Source organism: Lipotes vexillifer, unplaced genomic scaffold (assembly GCF_000442215.2).
Source record: "Lipotes vexillifer unplaced genomic scaffold, Lipotes_vexillifer_v1.1 scaffold97, whole genome shotgun sequence".
Classification (NCBI taxonomy): domain Eukaryota; kingdom Metazoa; phylum Chordata; class Mammalia; order Artiodactyla; family Lipotidae; genus Lipotes; species Lipotes vexillifer.
The window spans coordinates 304476-322252 of NW_006775688.1; the positions used below are offsets into that span (position 1 = coordinate 304476).

At 40.2% G+C, this 17777-nt stretch overlaps 1 protein-coding gene across 1 annotated transcript in view; it reads left to right on the forward strand.

The window, feature by feature from the left end:
• DHX9 (DExH-box helicase 9) overlaps positions 1–13367 on the forward strand; it is a 52653-nt gene extending 39286 nt beyond the window's left edge. Inside the window, exons 15-27 of the mRNA XM_007450132.1 lie at positions 375–475; positions 1798–2011; positions 2194–2288; positions 2592–2665; positions 3867–4019; positions 5759–5919; positions 6737–6848; positions 7437–7598; positions 7712–7839; positions 10170–10399; positions 10574–10689; positions 11422–11622; positions 12767–13367. Of these exons, the coding sequence (XP_007450194.1) occupies positions 375–475; positions 1798–2011; positions 2194–2288; positions 2592–2665; positions 3867–4019; positions 5759–5919; positions 6737–6848; positions 7437–7598; positions 7712–7839; positions 10170–10399; positions 10574–10689; positions 11422–11622; positions 12767–13064 (2045 nt within the window). The 3' untranslated portion in view covers positions 13065–13367. The remainder of the gene's footprint in view (positions 1–374; positions 476–1797; positions 2012–2193; positions 2289–2591; positions 2666–3866; positions 4020–5758; positions 5920–6736; positions 6849–7436; positions 7599–7711; positions 7840–10169; positions 10400–10573; positions 10690–11421; positions 11623–12766) is intronic.
• The last annotated feature ends 4410 nt before the right edge of the window (positions 13368–17777 follow it).

Here is a 17777-nt window from a genome sequence, read left to right on the forward strand (position 1 = left end):
ACATCCTGATAGAGGAAGGATGGACTATGGTATATTATTGTATTGATAGTAATTTCTCTCCATATATAACACCCACACTGTGGGAGTATACAACATAGAGCACAATATGCATTCCATGAATGTTTGATTGAATGTTGTATATAGCGGATACCCTGACTGGCTTTGTGGGAACATGTATGAGAGATACCTCACCCTCCTCCAAGGTCCAAGAGATGGAAACACTGAGTTTATTGACACTGAAGTTTCTTGGCAGTTGTGAAGAATCAGATTGAAGGGTATGAAGGTAGTTTTGAATTATGAATTAGAAAATGAGTTTTAAAGACTGCTTCGTTCTGCAAGTTCATAGTACTTACCTGACTGGATTGTCCTGGCAGAATATTTTTTGGAAGACTGTATTCAGATGACCCACTTCATTCCTCCACCAAAGGACAAGAAGAAGAAGGATAAGGATGATGATAGTGGTGACGATGATGATGTAAGTGAATTTCATGAAGAATTTTCATTGTGGGCAAAATTGTTATTGCAGGGAATGATTTTAGCAAAAACATGCAATGAGTTAGCGTTACAAAAAACTTCTAAAAATTGACTGTAATGTCTATCTTTGAATGAATTGATATATTTCACTCCAAAGAATTCCATGTTCAGTGAAAAGAGCTTTTCATACCATGAGTTAAATCATCTCTGGCATAAAGGTTAAAAAAAGAGAAAGGAGTAAGATATTTAATAACTCCCATTTTGTAAGGCTTTGCTGCTCAGAGTGTTTTCCATGAGCCACAGCACCTGGGAAACTGGAAGAGAGGTGGAATTTTGTGCCCCACCCCAGATCTCCTAAATCAGAATCCACACTTTAACAAGACCTTCAGGTGACCCATATGTACAGTAAAGTTTAAGCAACAGCAGCTACAGTCCTAGGTTACAGAGACTGTATGGTAATGACATTCGCAGATGGAGAGAGTATTAAAGTGGGGGATGATGAGGGATTTCCTAAGAAACAGGAAAGAAAAGTGACACTTATTTCGTAGTGTTTCAGAGTTGGATCAGTGATATTTAAAAATGCATCTTGAATCTGGAAACATGAACAAAACGAATGCCATAAGGCAGCCAGCAATGCAGAATATGATAAACATAACCTAGGATTGGGTACTTTTAATCAGATTTGAGGATATAAATGAATTATATTAAGAATTATATCCTCAAATCTGATGAATTAGAAAGTTTCTTGGGGGGGTGGGAATCAATTGTAACAACTTCATTTCTCATTACTGAAGGTTTGGTTTATCATTGGTTCTCAGGCAGACTTTTTGGAAAATACAGACCACATTATTTCAGATGTAGATGAGGTAATCAAATACCCTGTCTACCGGTATGAGTGAGCCTGGGAATTACACAGGAAGACATTGTGTATATATAATTACATGATAATTGATACAAAGAGAGGATCATAGGAGCAGTTTATTAATCAGTAAGGAAAATATTTTTGAAAAACCAAGAGTTTATAGTCATAAGAGAAATAAGCTTGGTAGAAGGAGCCATTAGAAGTTTTAGAGTCAAATTTAAGAGCTTGTGCTTGAATTTTAGTCACGTCCTATGGGAAGTATTGGTCAGTAGAAAAATTCAGTATGTCAACGTGCAGTGGTTTTTGAAAATTAAATTTCTTCTATATGCCAGATAAGACTAATCAGCTAGAATCAATAAGGACATTAGGTGTCATGTGAACATTAAGTAAAATGTAGGAGACTTAACTCATGAGCTGTACTAATGGAGACAGTCCAAAATATGTCTCCCTGGTTTTTGCAGGCAAATTGCAACCTGATCTGTGGTGATGAATATGGTCCAGAAACAAAGATGAGCATGGCTCAACTGAATGAGAAAGAAACTCCTTTTGAACTCATCGAGGCTCTACTTAAGTACATCGAGACCCTCAACGTTCCTGGAGCTGTGTTGGTTTTTCTGCCTGGCTGGAATTTGATTTATACTATGCAGAAGCATTTGGAAATGAATCCACATTTTGGTATGAGTCTTCTTCGAAAACTCAACTATTTGAGTGAAAAATGAATGATTTTGCTTGCACCCTAGCCAATATGTGAAAACAAAATTTAGTGTTGTATCGATTTTTGATTAAAAACATGCATAATGTAGAAGTTTTAAACTCGGCTCCTATTTTTAGACCTTAACTTTTCCATATTTTTATAGGAAGCCATAGGTATCAGATTCTACCTCTGCATTCTCAGATTCCTCGAGAGGAACAGCGCAAAGTATTTGATCCAGTACCAGGTGGAGTAACCAAGGTAAGTAGTAAACATTACAGTTACAGGGTTGGAAGTAACGTAGATATTAGACAACTATTACAGACCTTCAAAGAGCTATCCAAAAAAATTGTAATCCATCTGAATTGAGGAAGAAAAAGGGGGTCCTTTCTTCATGAGCTTAGTAGGTTTTTCAGTTATCCAGTCAATGAATGAGTGATTTATTTAAAGATTTCTGTAATTCTGTTGTCATTTGTTACATAAGCAGACCATTCCTTTTAAGTACATAATAGGAAAATATTTTCTGAAGTGTAATTTTTCTTAATACCATTTCTTTCTTCACAGGTTATTTTGTCCACAAATATTGCTGAGACAAGCATTACCATAAATGATGTTGTTTATGTCATTGACTCCTGCAAGTAAGTTCCCAAGGAACCCATTGCCTTGAATACAGTAAATCTTTAGAATACTCCATGTAGTGTCTAGAATCAGTTAACAGAATCAAAAACACCTTATTTTTAAAACTGTTGTGTTCTCTTACCATCAGAATTACTGTGCTGCATCTGTATGTACTGAGTTATAGTGTAATTAATGATTCTTGGTGTTGATCATCATATCAGTTATGGTAGAAAGTGACGAAGCTTAACACTAACTTCTGACTGCTTCCCACTTATTCTTGTCTGCTGGTGTTTTGCTCATTTCCCATTGGCTGTTTCCATTGACCACTGCCACACAATGGCATGCTCTTTGGTGTATAAAGATGTCCAATATTTAGCTCATGACAAGTGTCCTATTTGTAGGACACTACTTAAGAATTAAGACTGCATATTTGGTATGAGATGCCCTGGGAAATACACAGGGAGGCATTGTGTATAGGTAAAGTAATTACATGCTAATTGATACAGGGAGAGGACAAAAACGTCGAAACTTTGTTCTGTCTAGCCAGTTTGTGCCTCATGTCTTCTGTCTGTAGTCCCTAAGCCTTTCCTGGCAATTGAAGATTTGCCAATGCCCACTTTAGGGAATGGTGAATAGCATGCCCCTCTTTTGTGCCAATCCCAGTCATTTAGTGCCAGCTGCCTATGTATAACATTGACAGATTCTGAGGTTGCTTAGGGGTTCAAGAGGACCATGCCAACACCACTTGGTGAGGTCATCAGAAGTGCCACATGTTCCAGTTTAGCACATAGCCTTTAGATCATAGATTGCCTAAAAATTAAACTAAACTTCGGGATAGAGTTGGCTTTGAATAATTACCACTCACTTACCTGCACGTGCCAGATCCTGTTTAAATGCTATATGTTCATTAATTCACATAATGTTCATAAATAAAAACACTGCAAGGTAGGTGATAGTATTATACTCATTTTCAGATGAGGCACAGAAAGATTAGTAACTTGGCCAAGATCATCCAGCTGGTAAGTGGCACACGTATATTATATTGCCTCCTAGCAGGTTGGCAACCTAAAAGAGTGCAGAGTCAAATTCTTATCGGTGCTGTTCACAAACAGACATCGCAAGTAGGCATGACTGGAAAGCGTCTGCCACTTAGTGAAAATGTAATAGTTATGTATTGATAGTACACGTGAGTTTTAGAATTAACTGCTCTTTCCTATTTAGGCAAAAAGTGAAGCTGTTCACTGCTCACAACAATATGACCAATTATGCTACAGTTTGGGCATCCAAAACAAACCTCGAGCAGCGGAAAGGACGAGCTGGCCGTGTACGGCCTGGATTCTGCTTTCACCTCTGTAGCCGAGCTCGTTTTGAGAGGTAAGACCAATTCTTGAGTAAAGAATGAAGTTGGTTTTTGGGGTTTTTTTTTTTTTTTAGCCTTTTACACACACACCCCTCCCCACACCTCTCTGCCCTGACATAAACTTAATGAACTCAGAACATAAATGCTTCCAGTTAATTGGAGGAAACCAAGCTTAGGTAGTGAGATTGTGGTAAGGATGAAATCAGAAATTATCAATGGTGGCATGTTTGATACCGATTTACTATTTACTAATAACCTTTTAAAAGCATAACATATGTTTTCCATACCACACATCTTTTATCACTTTGGGATTACTGATATTTATGGAATGGTTAACTTTTCTGAAAAATAACTTTAAAATAACAATACTCTTGTATTTATAGACACCCTCCCCTTCCCCCTCCCCCCCATTAGCACATCACCTCTGTCATATGATCCTCCTTATAAGGTGCCTGAGAAACAGAGGGCATTATTTAGGTAAGGAAGCCAAAGCTTAAGAAGCTTAGCTGACTTCTCCAGGACTGAAATCCAAGTCTGTTAATACCTTGTCCGTTTCCGTTTATACCACAGATCCTTTTGGACAGTGTTTGTGGATGAGACCAATTGGTTTAAAAAATAATTCTCTGGGGTGCGAGCTCACTATCTTCTCAGTTTGCTAGCTTTCCAAATAAAGTCGTTATTCCTTGCCTCCCACCTCACCCCCCAATTTCAAAAATACTTCTCTCTCTGAATTACAGGCTTAAGTTATATATTTAGTTGTATGTTTCTGGAAATCAGTGTGGTGTACATTAGCTTTAACCAGTTGATAATAAAGGTAGAGTTAGGAGGTGTGTTTTTGTGTGTACCGCAATGAAGAATTGTGGGACAGACTAATTTAGGTGACCAGATGTATATAGCACACTGAAGAAAGGTCAAAGCTTTGATTTGCTTTTATACTGGTAACATATGGCTCCCTAGTAATTACAAATGTTGGTTTATTTGAGCATCAGAAGTTGATGCAGGAGACTGGCTGCAACATTTGGAAGACACTTAGTTCTTTTTAAAGGTTGGCTTGTCCCTTGACCTGAATAAACAAGTACTATACTCTAATATTAGAGTAAAACCAGCTCCTAATTAGTTAACAGCATGAATAGATCTGTAAGGGATTTTTGTTCTTTTCTCTGTAGGATGAGGAATAGATAAGCTATATGCATCTATGTAAACCTGATTAAAGCTGATCTAGGTCTTACCAGCAGTGTTGGAATTCACCTCCAAATGGTTCTTATGAATCTTCATTATATATAGTTTATATAGAATAAGCCTGAATTGGAAACGTAGAGACTTGGATTTTAATACTATTTCTGCCTAATGTATCACATAATCTTAAACATTTACACTCTTTTAGGCTGTAAATGTTTCCGCATTCTACAAAATGAGATTAAGTTACTTTAACCCATGTTTGTCAGCAGCCAGACCTGAAGAAGCCAGGGTGGGGGTAATAACATTAGAGATTTGGGATAATTTTTCATCCTCCTTCACTCAGCTGAAAATGCCTTCAAGCTATACGGGTAAAGTCGGAAGCCACTACTCAACCACTTAAGAGGGTCTTGTCCAGAGAGTCCTTGTAGTAAATATAAAATGTACTTTTGTAATTGTAAAACGATGAAGGAAGGGCAGCTCTATATATTCCTGATTATCTCTCTGCGAAGTTTTTGTTAAATAAACGTGTGTGTACACAAGTGAAGATGGTTATTTTATGCTTATTTTCTCTTAGACTTGAAACCCACATGACCCCGGAGATGTTCCGAACACCATTGCATGAAATTGCTTTGAGCATAAAACTTCTGCGTCTGGGAGGAATTGGCCAATTCCTGGCCAAGGCAATCGAACCTCCGCCTTTGGATGCTGTGATTGAAGCAGAGCACACACTTAGAGGTACCTACAAATACAGAGCTGCCTAACACATGCTAATTATACCATCTGTCTTGTCCTGGCAAGTAACACTTAACAGATGAGTCAAGAAGAGGATATAGTCCACAGGGCTGTGATAACAAAGCTTCCAGTGTTGTTTAATGTACTTAGTGTGGTCACTATATAAAATGAGCAACATAAGGTAAGAAAAGGATGATGTGAGTCTTATTTGGGGGAAAAAATGGAGAAAAGGCATGCGTTATCTCTTAACCAGTGGTTAATGATCAGAACGTGAATTATTCATGATACCCACAGTGTTTTATGTACATTTCATAGAACATCTATTTATATTTTCTTATCACACTTACAGAGGCAGTGTAGTATAGTGGAAAAAAATAAGGGTGTTGGAGTCCAGGGGGATCTGAATTTGAATTTGGAATCTCATGCTCACCTGCTGTGTGAACTTCAGACTTGTTCTCCAGATTTCATTTCTTTCTAGCAATTATCAATGGATGCTATCAGACTTGTTAGAGCATGTAGCTGTTTATGCTGCTATTATTACTGTATTTATAGACTTCTCATGGACTGTACTCAGCTTTACAGCCTACAGGGCCTAATTCTAGTACCTTCTTCATGTTAGGTGCTCTAGAATTTGGTTTTGTTCTGTTTTTGAGTGAAGAGAATTGTTGGCTATGAGCATGGTGCTGGCAGTTGGCTTGACAGTTGAGGAAAACTTAAGTGCAGTATCTGAACCTTAATCTATAAACAGATGTTTCATCTTTGCCTAGGTTAAAGGGGTGTTCGTTACTGTTTCTGCTCACAAAGAAATCTCTCTCCACAGAGCTTGATGCATTAGATACCAATGATGAGTTGACTCCTCTGGGACGAATCCTGGCTAAACTCCCCATTGAGCCTCGTCTTGGCAAAATGATGATAATGGGGTGTATCTTCTAGTAAGTGCTTTGTCTTATTGCTGATAGTTAAATGGTAAAACAGTTTTCGAATTTTATTCCCCTCCCAATAAAAACAGGATGGGCTCGAATAGAAGAAAAAACTAAATATTCTTCAGTAGAGAAGTGGCATACTTTAGATACTGAGAAAAGTGTGAAATGAGAAGAACAAACAGTCAATGGATGGACACCTGGGCCCAACTTTTTTGGGGAAAGAGCACAGACTTCTCAAAAGAGAAGTGCAGTTAAGTAGGTTAAGTAGTTTTCCTTGAAAGAGAAAGATTAGGAAAACAGGTATATGTTATTAGAAGGTTTTGAAGATTAAGAAATTTTGTAAGATGAGGGAGAATGGGAAAGGAAAAATATAATACTTGGTCAGTTTATGGTAAGTATGCTTCCATTAATATCAGAACTCATTATTTTTTCCCCTTTTTGCCTCTGGAGAGCAGCTGTAAAATTCTTTTTGTTCAGCCAGTTTCAGTGCTATTAAAGCAATATCATAGCCAATAAAGACTGACCCACAGTTGACAGTACTGCCCAAGCTGCTGGAACAAGAATGTGATCTAGACTGAATTTTCCTGTCTGTTTCAGTGTGGGAGATGCTGTTTGTACCATCTCTGCTGCCACCTGCTTTCCGGAGCCTTTCATCAGTGAAGGAAAGCGACTGGGTTACATCCATCGAAATTTTGCTGGAAACAGATTTTCTGATCATGTGGCCCTTTTATCAGTATTCCAAGCTTGGGATGATGCTAGGTATGGGCTTGAAAGAGGAGAGTTATAAGATTTGGGTGAACTGTCTCTAGTTTGTAATGTGTATCTAGTTCTTTAGGCTTTGGGAATGACTTTTAACAACCTGTTTGTTTTAGAATGGGTGGAGAAGAAGCAGAGATACGTTTTTGTGAGCACAAAAGACTCAATATGGCTACACTTAGAATGACCTGGGAAGCCAAAGTTCAGCTCAAAGAGATCCTGATTAATTCTGGATTTCCAGAAGGTACGATTCTCACATTGTTAAGACGCATTTGAAGTAACCTTAATGTAATACATGCACATTGACAGTGCAGTATATTTTAGCTTCCAACATTAGACCCTTTGCTTTTTCTATGTTCCTGGCTATTTCTTAGTTCTTTGAACTCTGGTGATAGTCAGTTTTTCACATTAATTCCGTCTTTTACAGGATGCAAAAGGTTATAATGTTCAAATTGTAATTTAGTACAGAGATGATTAATAGACCTTTTGAGAATTGTGCTACTTTGGGAGGACTTTTTGTTTTTGTTTTTACTAATTTTTATTGGAGTATAGTTGATTTACAGTGTTGTGTTAGTTTCTGCTGTACAGCAGAGTGAATCAGTTGTACACATATCCACTCTTTTAGATGGGAGGATTTTTTAAATCCATCCACTTGTGAAGAATACAGGTCTAGCTTTTAGCACCTTTTGAATGAACAGTTTGTTGAAATACCTCAAGTAGTGATTTGTGAGGTGATTTATTAATTTGCCCATCTGTTCAGTTTTAGGTGTGAAGTAAACTCTACCGTGTTAAATTTTAATTGGCTTTAAATAAGATTTTAGTGGACAATTACAGAGGACTTTGATACGTGATATAGGAATAGTAATCCAGCTGTTCATTTCTTGTGTGAATTTGAACTATTGTACTTTTCTCCAGTTGGATTAAGAGACAGTTTTTCCTGAAACATTGAAAATTGGAACACATAACCAGAAACAGCTGTTTAGTTGAGAGACAGAAGGTAGTTGGGGAATATCTAGATAACTAAAGTAATTCTCTTCTGTTGTAAACTGACTAAATTTTTAATTTTTTTTTTTTAGATGTATTTATTTTGGCTGTTTTGCGTCTTCGTTGCTGCACGCAGGCCTTCTCTAGTTGTGGCGAGCAGGGGCTACTCTTTGCGGTGCATGGGCTTCTCATTGCGGTGGCTTCTCTTGTTGCGGAGCACGGGCTCTAGGCGCGCAGGCTTCAGTAGTTGTGGCTCGCGGGCTCTAGAGTGCAGGCTCAGTAGTTGTGACGCACGGGCTTAGTTGCTCCGTGGCATGTGCGATCTTCCCGGATCAGGGCTCGAACCCGTGTCCCCTGCATTGGCAGGCGGATTTTTTTCTTTTTTTTTTTTTAATGGCTGTGTTGGGTCTTCATTTCTGTGCAAGGGCTTTCTCTAGTTGCGGCGAGCGGCAGGGGCCACTCTTCATCGCAGTGCGCGGGCCTCTCACTGTCGCGGCCTCTCTTGTTGCGGAGCACAGGCTCCAGACGCGCAGGCTCAGTAGTTGTGGCTCATGGGCCTAGTTGCTCCGTGGCATGTGGGATCTTCCCAGACCAGGGCTCGAACCTGTGTCCCCTGCATTGGCAGGCAGATTCTCAACCACTGTGCCACCAGGGAAGCCCAAGCAGGCAGATTCTTAACCATTGTACCACCAGGGATTTCCCAGTTGGTAGCTTTTTTTTTTTTTTTGGCGGTACGCGGGCCTCTCACTGCCGTGGCCTCTCCCGTTGTGGAGCACAGGCTCCGGACGCGCAGGCCCAGCAGCCACGGCCCACAGGCCCAGCTGCTCCGCGGCACGCGGGATCCTCACGGACCGGGGAACAAACCCGTGTCCCCTGCATCGGCAGGCGGACTCCCAACCACTGCGCCACCAGGGAAGCCCCAGTTCGTAGCTTTTTACTCAAAATCAAAGGAAAAGAGAAAAACATTTTTGTGTGATAGATTCTTCACAACAGTCCTGAGATGCATATATTACTACCCCATTTTATAGATGAGGAAACTGACACAGAAGCCTAAGTTACATGTCCAGACTCAATTAGGAAGTTTATAGGACTAGGATTCAAGTTTTTTAGAACGAAGTATATCTGCTCTCTTACCATCATACTTTCCATGTGCCTAAAGCATAGTTTGGGTGAAGACATCCACCACCTTCTAGTGGGTTCCTCTTAAGTTGTCATTCCATTTTCTGTAGAAGGAACAGCTTTTTAAAAACAGCATATGGAACACTGTGGTCATATCAGTCTAGCTCTTATTCTGAGAGTAGATGGTTATTGGGGGGTATTTTAAAAATACTCCAAGCTTATATTTTATTGAATCTATAAGAGAATACAGACATTTTAATTTTCTTATTGTGGCTACTCAGCAGAATTTCTCCTTGCACTTAATCTGAGTGCAAGAGTTCTGAGAAGAGAGGAAGTTAGACAGGTTATTTGAAAAAGGAGGGTGGAGGAGGAGTTAATTCTTCTAATTATCATCTAATTCTGGTAAATACATGCAATGTAAGGATTAGCCAGATAACTGATTTTTTTTTTTAATCTCCTTCCTCTTAACAGAGTGTTTATTGACACAAGTGTTTACTAACACTGGACCAGACAATAATCTGGATGTTGTTATCTCTCTCCTGGCCTTTGGCGTGTACCCCAATGTGTGCTATCATAAGGAAAAGAGAAAGATTCTCACCACTGAAGGGCGTAATGCGCTTATCCACAAGTCATCTGTTAATTGTCCTTTTAGTAGCCAAGACATGAAGTACCCATCTCCCTTCTTTGTTTTTGGTGAAAAGGTAAGAAAAGATGTTTAGAAAAGTTTACATTTGAAATCCAAATTATCTTTACTTATTAATGTGCAGTGGGAACATGAGTTTTAATTTTCAAAGCATAGTTCATTATCATTATATGGTAGTTGATTGACAGTTGGAATGTCAACTATTTCCTCTTGCCTCTTTCTCTGTCTTCAGATTCGAACCCGGGCCATCTCTGCTAAAGGCATGACCTTAGTCACCCCCTTGCAGCTGCTTCTCTTTGCCTCCAAGAAAGTCCAGTCTGATGGACAGATTGTGCTTGTAGATGACTGGTATGGATTTTCATATGTGAACTCAACTGAATTCTTAAATTGAAATGTAATGGGATTTAGCTGCTAATCTAACTTAATTTGTGAAACATGGCAAAATTTGATGGCACAAATGAGATGCTTTATAACACTGTCTTTTCTTGGCGAGTAGAATATCTTAGGAGTATGGTTCATAGTTGGTAGTAAAGTCTTAAATTGACTATACCAGCAGAAGCAGATGCATTAGGCATTGGAGCCGCATCCACTACCATGAATACTACACTAAGGAATTAGAGTCTGATTGGAGCTTGGGCACCTCTTTTTTCTATATACTTTATAGTACTTAGAAACTAGTGGTGAGTGGGTAGTAAGCACTTGGCAGAAATTGATAGAATATAACGAATGGTTAGTAGGCTCAGTCATATTCTTGAAAACTTGCAAAACAATCTTAGTGTCTTATTTCATTCTTTTGTTGGAGGCTGAGTGATCTGTATTGTTAAGAGTATTTTGCTCAGTAGACTTTGTGGTTCACAACTCCTGCCAATAGCTAGCAGCGAATTTCAAGAAGTTACCTTAGATGATTATTCTTCCTACCTGTGTTTGCCTAATTCTGGGGCCATTACATTAGTTGAAAGTATTGGTACTTGGAAAGAAGTTAAATTTATCCCATCACTTGCCATGTGTGAAATTGAAAGATAATAGTCTTTTTCAATGTGTACCACCTCTCTCATTTTTAATCATTTTTCTCTATTTTAGGATCAGACTGCAAATATCTCATGAAGCTGCTGCCTGTATCACTGCTCTCCGGGCAGCCATGGAGGCTCTGGTTGTTGAAGTAACCAAGCAGCCTGATATCATCAGCCAGTTGGACCCCGTTAATGAACGTATGCTAAACACAATCCGCCAAATCTCTAGGCCCTCAGCTGCTGGTATCAACCTTATGATTGGCAGTACACGGTGAGTACCACAGTAACTTCTCTTTGAACTAAGCAGAGTACAGTAATCTTATACTGGCCTAAAATTCCCACAGTTAGTTAATAGAGGCCTTGTTATTTGAGTTACAGTTCTAGACAAATGCTGAATATGAAGTCTAGTTCCGGTTAGCACACTCAGAAAAAAGGGTGTTACTTTTGTGTTAATGATCTATTACACCAGTGCGTGCTAGAGATAGAAGGAGATCTTTAAAGTACATACAGAGCCCAGGATAGGTCACATGACAGGAAAGTGAAAGACCCCAGACAGTCCTCTTCTCACAGTACTGCTTTGCCATCTCCAAAGAAAAAATGATGAGGTGTTAAATGCATTCTTCAAATGAAAAGCATCAGGGTTTATCTTAGGGAAATACAAGAACATGGATATCTAAAAGTAAAGAAGTATGAAGTTTCTCTTAATTCTTAAAATGTTTTATCTGCTTCAGTTTTTTTCACCTTCAGAAAGTTTCTTTGCCCCCAGCTTTTTCTTTGGAAATACTTGATACCTGCAGGCAGAACAGCAGTACAGTGAACTCCCATATAGTCTCTTAGGTTTCACTGATTGTCAGCATTTTGTGACACTTGCTTTCATATAAATATTACACACTTCTTTTGCTTAATCGTTTGTGATTAAGTTGCATTTTACGTCAGTATGCTTCATGTATCTTTTGAGAACATAGCATAAACAATACTAGTTCACACCCCAAAAATGTGTTACAATAACACTATCTAATGTACAACCATTAAAATTTTTTTTAGTCACTCAAAAATATTCTTTAATCTCCCCATCAAGATTCGCTTACTGCATTTGGTTATAAACTGTTATCTTAATGTACAGAAGTGCTGTGTGCTTTATGGATTCTGGATTCCCATTTTGCCTATAACTGAGTCAGCTACTTTAAACTAATGAAACAGAGTACTTAGGGTGTGTGCCACACTGTGTTAAGTGCTTTTCTCATATTAACTCATTTTAATATTTAACCTGTCTATGATGTATTCAGTATTTGTGCCTTTGGCTTCATTCCCTTTATGCATTAGATTTTCAAATGTGACTGAATGTTTATATTTTGTGACTAGTTGAGAAGTACTAAGGATGCTTTGCTAAAGTGGTGGTTTTGTGCTCTTGCTAGGTATGGAGATGGTCCACGTCCTCCCAAGATGGCTCGATATGACAATGGAAGTGGATATAGAAGGGGAGGTTCAAGTTATGGCGGTGGAGGCTATGGGGGTGGTGGAGGCTACGGTGGCAGTGGCTATGGGGCTGGCTCCAGCTCCTACCGGGGAGGCTACAGAGGGACTTCCCGAGGTGGCTATGGAGGTGGCCCGGGGGGAGGCTACAGAGGGTCTGGGGGGTCCCAGCGAGGAGCTGGCAGAGGGGGCTATGGGAGCGGCTACTTTGGACAAGGAAGAGGAGGCGGTGGCTATTAAAGCTTGCGAGTGTCAGTGCCTGTGTACAGACAGGTAAAATAATGCATGCTGCCCATTTTCCCAAGTTGTTTATGTGCTGCCAATAAGTAAACCCATTTTCCACCCGTTCTGTGGTTTGTTGTAGTTTAAGGAAACTAAACATTTAGGTATCTTAGTGATTTTGTTTATATTATGTAAAATATCATGCTCTATTATAAAAGTACTACAGTTCGTATTTTTTCTTTAAGGAGTAAAGATTTGCCTTTAAAGTTAACTTGATATTTTCTTGACTTTAGTTTAATACAGTAGAAATAAAATATTACATTGAATACAGGCCATGTAGTTAATTGTTGATCTTACACATTAGACAACTTTTACAATGGCACTTAATGACATCTGTTAGTTTTAAATATCAGAGGAAAAACTGTACGTCGTTTCACAAGTACACCAATTGATGTTATTTACTTACAGTAGTTAGAATAAATAACCTTGAAATGCAGTTGTTATTCTTGCAGTAAATACTGGCCAGCACACAACTGACATGGGCCTCTGTATCTGAATAAAACTTTTGACCTAAGGCTGAACATTTTTACTTTTTCCCAAGCTTTGTCTTTGAAAAATCTAAGACCAAGGTCAGCGTTCTCTTAAGTTAGTTTCCAGTGTAAAAATTATTTTAAAATTTTAATCAAAATTAAAAATTAATCTACGTAACCCTTGAATAAAGATTATATTTAGGCAAAGAAGCTTCACCAGTGCATAAAGTTTAGATATATGACAAGTTACTCTACATTAACGTGTATTTCAAAGGATATTTGTTAAGCTAGTTTATTTTAGTGGAGATGTTTATACGCTTATAACACTTTATAAGTTTCCAATGAATTTTCACATTTCTAATTTCAGAAATAGCACAGTATAGTAGAGATTACAAAGTTTTTGGATGAGACAGAACTGAGCTCACGTCTTAATGCTGCTGACACATGAATGATCTTGGGCAACTTACATTTTGTGTTAATGTCCTTTTCAAAATCCTCTTCTCATTATACATAGGTTCTTTAGATCACCTTTAGCAGTTACTGTTGATAAGCTGATTAGTCCAGTTTACAGACTCTCAAATCTGTATCTCCAACTGAGATTTTCTTTCTGAGCATCCAGACCTAGGTAAACAACTACTTACTGGACATACATTTCTGTCCAGAAGTAAAAAAACCTTAAGTACTTTACAAACTGAAGAAAACCCCCTAACTCATCCTATGCTCTATATACTCTGTTCACTGTTCAACTGGTTTTTGTTTGTTTGTTTAAACACAGATAGGAGTTTCAACCAAAGCCATAAATATCACCACATCTAGTCAGTTCTTCTTCCAGAACACCTTCCAGTTGTGCTATTCTAAACTAGCTGCCTGCATTCTATTCAGGCTATCATTAACTTGGATGTACACTGATGCAGCCTCTTAACTGATCTTCCTGCTTGTTTAGTTCTGCCTGTCTACAGTCCATTCTCCACACTACAGTTAGATTAACATTCCCATACAAATCTAAGGTCACCACTGCACCCCTCTGTGCTTAAGCCAGTGGTTCCTATTGCCTTTGGAGTAAAGGCTAAGCTCCCTTCTTATCCCCTCACTCCTACTCTACCCTCAGTTCCATTCAGTAGCCACACCGAATTTCTAGCCTCAATCAATGGCTTTCTTGTGTCCTTTGCACATGTTGTGAAAGCTCCCATAAAAGGTATAAATTTAGTAATGCCTCACCTGACTGGTACGTATTCCTCCAACTTCCTCAACTAGAAATGGGAAATCAGAAATGGCCAAAAGGGATATCACATTAATTCTCTGAAGCTTGAAAGAACCACTCAGGCAGGCATAGTTCTCAGAATTTAGCTAGAAACCTAAGGCAGTTGTTATGCAGATCTCTAGGACTCTTCTCTCTGCAGCTGTGTCCTGTATTCTGCCCCACAAATTTTAACTACCCTCCTCAAACTCCAGTGTCTTTTAACTCAGTGAGACTGCTCTTCTCTGCTTGTTCCTTTTTCGCTTTGTCACGATCCAGAGTGCCTCCACACAGTCAGGGTGGTCTTAGGCTCATCGAATTTTTGCCCTTATTTTGGGGGTCACAGTTCTACATTGCCTGTTGTCCAATGTCTGCAAGCAGTTGACTCATATATAATATTTTGTTGTCATTTCAACAATCTTCACAGCATCTTCACCAGCCAGGCGTAGATTCCATCTTAAGAACACTTTCTTTGCTCATCCGTAAGAAGCAACTCCTCTGTTCAAGTTTTATCATGAGATGGCAGCAATCCAGTCACATCTTCAGGCTCCACTTCTAGGTCTCTTGCTATTTTCACTACAGCTGCAGTTACTTCCTCCACTGAAGTCTTGAAGCCTTCGAAGTCATCCATGAGGGTTGGAATGAACTTCTCCCAAGCTCTTGTTAATGTTAATATTTTGGCCCCTTCCCGTGAATCATAACTGTTTTTAATATATATAAATTTATTTATTTTTTTGGCTGCGTTGGGTCTTTGTTGCTGTACGTGGGCTTTCTCCAGTTGTGGCGAGTGGGGGCTCCTCTTTGTTGCGGAGCACAGGCTCTAGGCTCACAGGCTTCAATAGTTGTGGTTCGCGGGCTCTAGAGCGCAGGCTCAGTAGTTGTGGCGCACGGGCTTAGTTGCTCCGTGGCATGTGGGATCTTACAGGACCAGGGCTTGAACCCACGTCCCCTGCATTGGCAGGCGGACTCTTAACCACCGCGCCACCAGGGAAGTCCCACAAATGTTCTTAATGGCATCTAGATTGGTGAATCCTTTCCAGAAGAGGACCAGGGCTTGAACCCACGTCCCCTGCATTGGCAGGCGGACTCTTAACCACCGCGCCACCAGGGAAGTCCCACAAATGTTCTTAATGGCATCTAGATTGGTGAATCCTTTCCAGAAGGATATCAACTTATTTTGCCCACATCCGTCAGACGAATCACTATCTGTAAGACTTGAAAGTTAAAATTAACTCCTTGATCTGTGGGTCTGGAGAATGGTTGTTGTGTTAGCAGACATGAAAACAATATTAACTTTCGCACATCTCCATCAGAGATCTTGGGTGCCCAGGTGCATTGTCAGTGAGCAGCAGTATTTTGAAAGGAATCTTTCTGGGCAGTAGGTCTCAAAACATTCAGTAGACGGTTGTAAACAGATGTGCTATCATCCAGGCTTTGTTCTGTTTTTAAAGTAGATTTAGCATAATTGTTAAGGGCCCTAGGATTTGCAGAATGGTAAATGAGCATTGTCTTCAACTGCATTATCCCCTAACAAGAGAGTTAGTCCTTTGAAGCTTCGAAGCCAGGCATTGGCTCCTCCTCTAGCATCTTCCTCCAACATAAGGCTGTTCTGTCTACATTGAAAGTCTTGTTCAGCGTAGCCACCCTCATTATCCTAGCTAGACTTCTGGATAACTTGGTGCAGCTTCTGTGGCAGCAGCAGTTGCTGCTTCACCCTGCACTCTTACAGAGACGGCTGCTTTTCTTAAACCTCATGAACCAACCTCTGCTAGATTGAAACTTTTCTTTAGCTTTTCACCTCTCTCAATCTTCGTAGAACTGAAGAGAGTTAGAGCCTTGCTGTTGATTAGGCTTTAGTTTGAGGGAATGTTGCTGGTTTGATCTTCTATCAAGACCAGTAAACTCTCCTTATCAGCAGTGAGGCTGTTTCATGCATTCATTGGAGAAGCACTTTTAATTTCCTTCAAGAACTTTATCTTGGGGCTTCCCTGGTGGCGCAGTGATTAAGAATCCACCTGCCAATGCAGGGGACACGGATTCAAGCCCTGGTCCTGGAAGATCCCACATGCTGCGGAGCAACTAAGCCCGTGCGCCAAGAGCCCATGCTCTACAACAAGAGAAGCCACCGCAGTGAGAAGCTCGCGCACTGCAACTAAGAGTAGCCACCGCTCGCCGCAACTAAAGAAAGCCCATGCGCAGCAACAAAGACCCAACGCAGCCAAAATTTAATTTTAAAAATTAAAAAAAAAAAAAGCCCTCCCGGGCTTCCCTGGTGGTGCAGTGGTTGAGAGTCTGCCTGCCGATGCAGGGGACACGGGTTCGTGACCCGGTTCGGGAAGATCCCACGTGCCGCGGAGCGGCTGAGCCCGTGAGCCACGGCTGCTGAGCCTGCGCGTCCTGAGCCTGTGCGCCGCAACGGGAGAGGCCCGCACACTGGGGAAAAAAAAAAAAGCCCTCCCGTTGAATACACTCATAGTTAAGTAATCTATTTTAAAGAAGAACTTTACATTCACAACTTGGCTAACTGGCGCTGGAGGCCTAGCTTTCAGCCTCTTGGTTTTTTTTTGTTTTTTGTTGTTTTTTTTTGCGGTACACGGGCCTCTCACCGCTGCGGCCTCTCCCACTGCAGAGCACAGGCTCCGGACACACAGGCCCAGCGGCCATGGCTCACAGGCCCAGCCGCCCCGCGGCACGCGGGATCATCCCGGACCGGGGCACGAACCCACGCCCCCCGAATCGGCAGGCGGACTCCCAACCACCGCGCCACCAGGGAAGCCCCAGCCTCTTGGTTTTTGACATGCCTTATTCACTAAGCTTAATCATTTCTAGCTTTTGATTTAAAGTGAGACATGTGACTCTTCCTTTCACTTGAACACTTAGAGGCAGGCCATTTTAGGCTTATTAATTGCCCTCATTTCAATATTGTGTTTAAGAGAATAGGTTTGGCTCAAGGAGAAGGGAAAG